The 607-nt window shown below is 57.3% G+C and overlaps 1 protein-coding gene across 1 annotated transcript; it reads left to right on the top strand.

Moving 5' to 3' along the window:
- Positions 1–102: 102 nt before the first annotated feature.
- Positions 103–318, top strand: PPTG_22155 (hypothetical protein; the record flags this gene model as incomplete). The annotated part of the gene is made up of 1 exon (XM_008902049.1): positions 103–318. The coding sequence occupies one exon, from the start codon at positions 103–105 to the stop codon at positions 316–318; it is 216 nt and encodes a 71-aa protein (XP_008900297.1).
- Positions 319–607: the final 289 nt, after the last annotated feature.

Raw genomic sequence — 607 nt, 5'->3', positions numbered from 1 at the left:
TCAGGACGACGTCGAACCGCCACCGACGATTCATCAAGCGATAACGATGATTTGTTGTGCTACGAGCTCGCCAAAGGCCCTCAAGACAAGTTGACACGCCAGATGAAGGAGATCGCCGCGCCGAACGACTCCGACCCGACGCCGAGGATTGAAATGGTCTCGCACAGACCTTTAGACTGCATCAAGCCGTTCTCGGGTGCCTGCAACAAGTGCGAAAACTCTATTCAGTGGCTGCGTATCATCGTGTACGAGATGACCGGAACGCACACTGAGGTGCCCCAAAGCTCTTCTCGGGAGACCAATAATCTCTCGGGTTGATGGAAGCTCCCTGGCCGACAGGTGTCATCTCTGAATCCCCAGGCTATTGCCGGGCAGCTTGGAACAACTCCTGCTGCCGGTTGAGGTCATTTGTGATCTCCCGGGGCTCGTCGATGGCACCCTCCTCCTCTTCGTCCGAGGAGTCGAACATCGTGTAATACGGATCACGGGTCTCCTTCCCCTCGCGGAGAGCCATGCGCTTATTAGTGTGCTTGGCCGCTTTGGCTGCGGCTTTAGCAGCCTGAGCCCGCTCAAGGCCCTCGGCGAGCGAGAGGTTCTTCGGAGGTTT

The sequence above is a fragment of the Phytophthora parasitica genome (assembly GCF_000247585.1).
Source record: "Phytophthora parasitica INRA-310 unplaced genomic scaffold supercont2.12, whole genome shotgun sequence".
Taxonomy (NCBI): Eukaryota; Oomycota; class Peronosporomycetes; order Peronosporales; family Peronosporaceae; genus Phytophthora; species Phytophthora nicotianae.
Note: the sequence above shows the minus strand (reverse complement) of the source record. Positions and strands in the feature narration are given on the sequence as shown.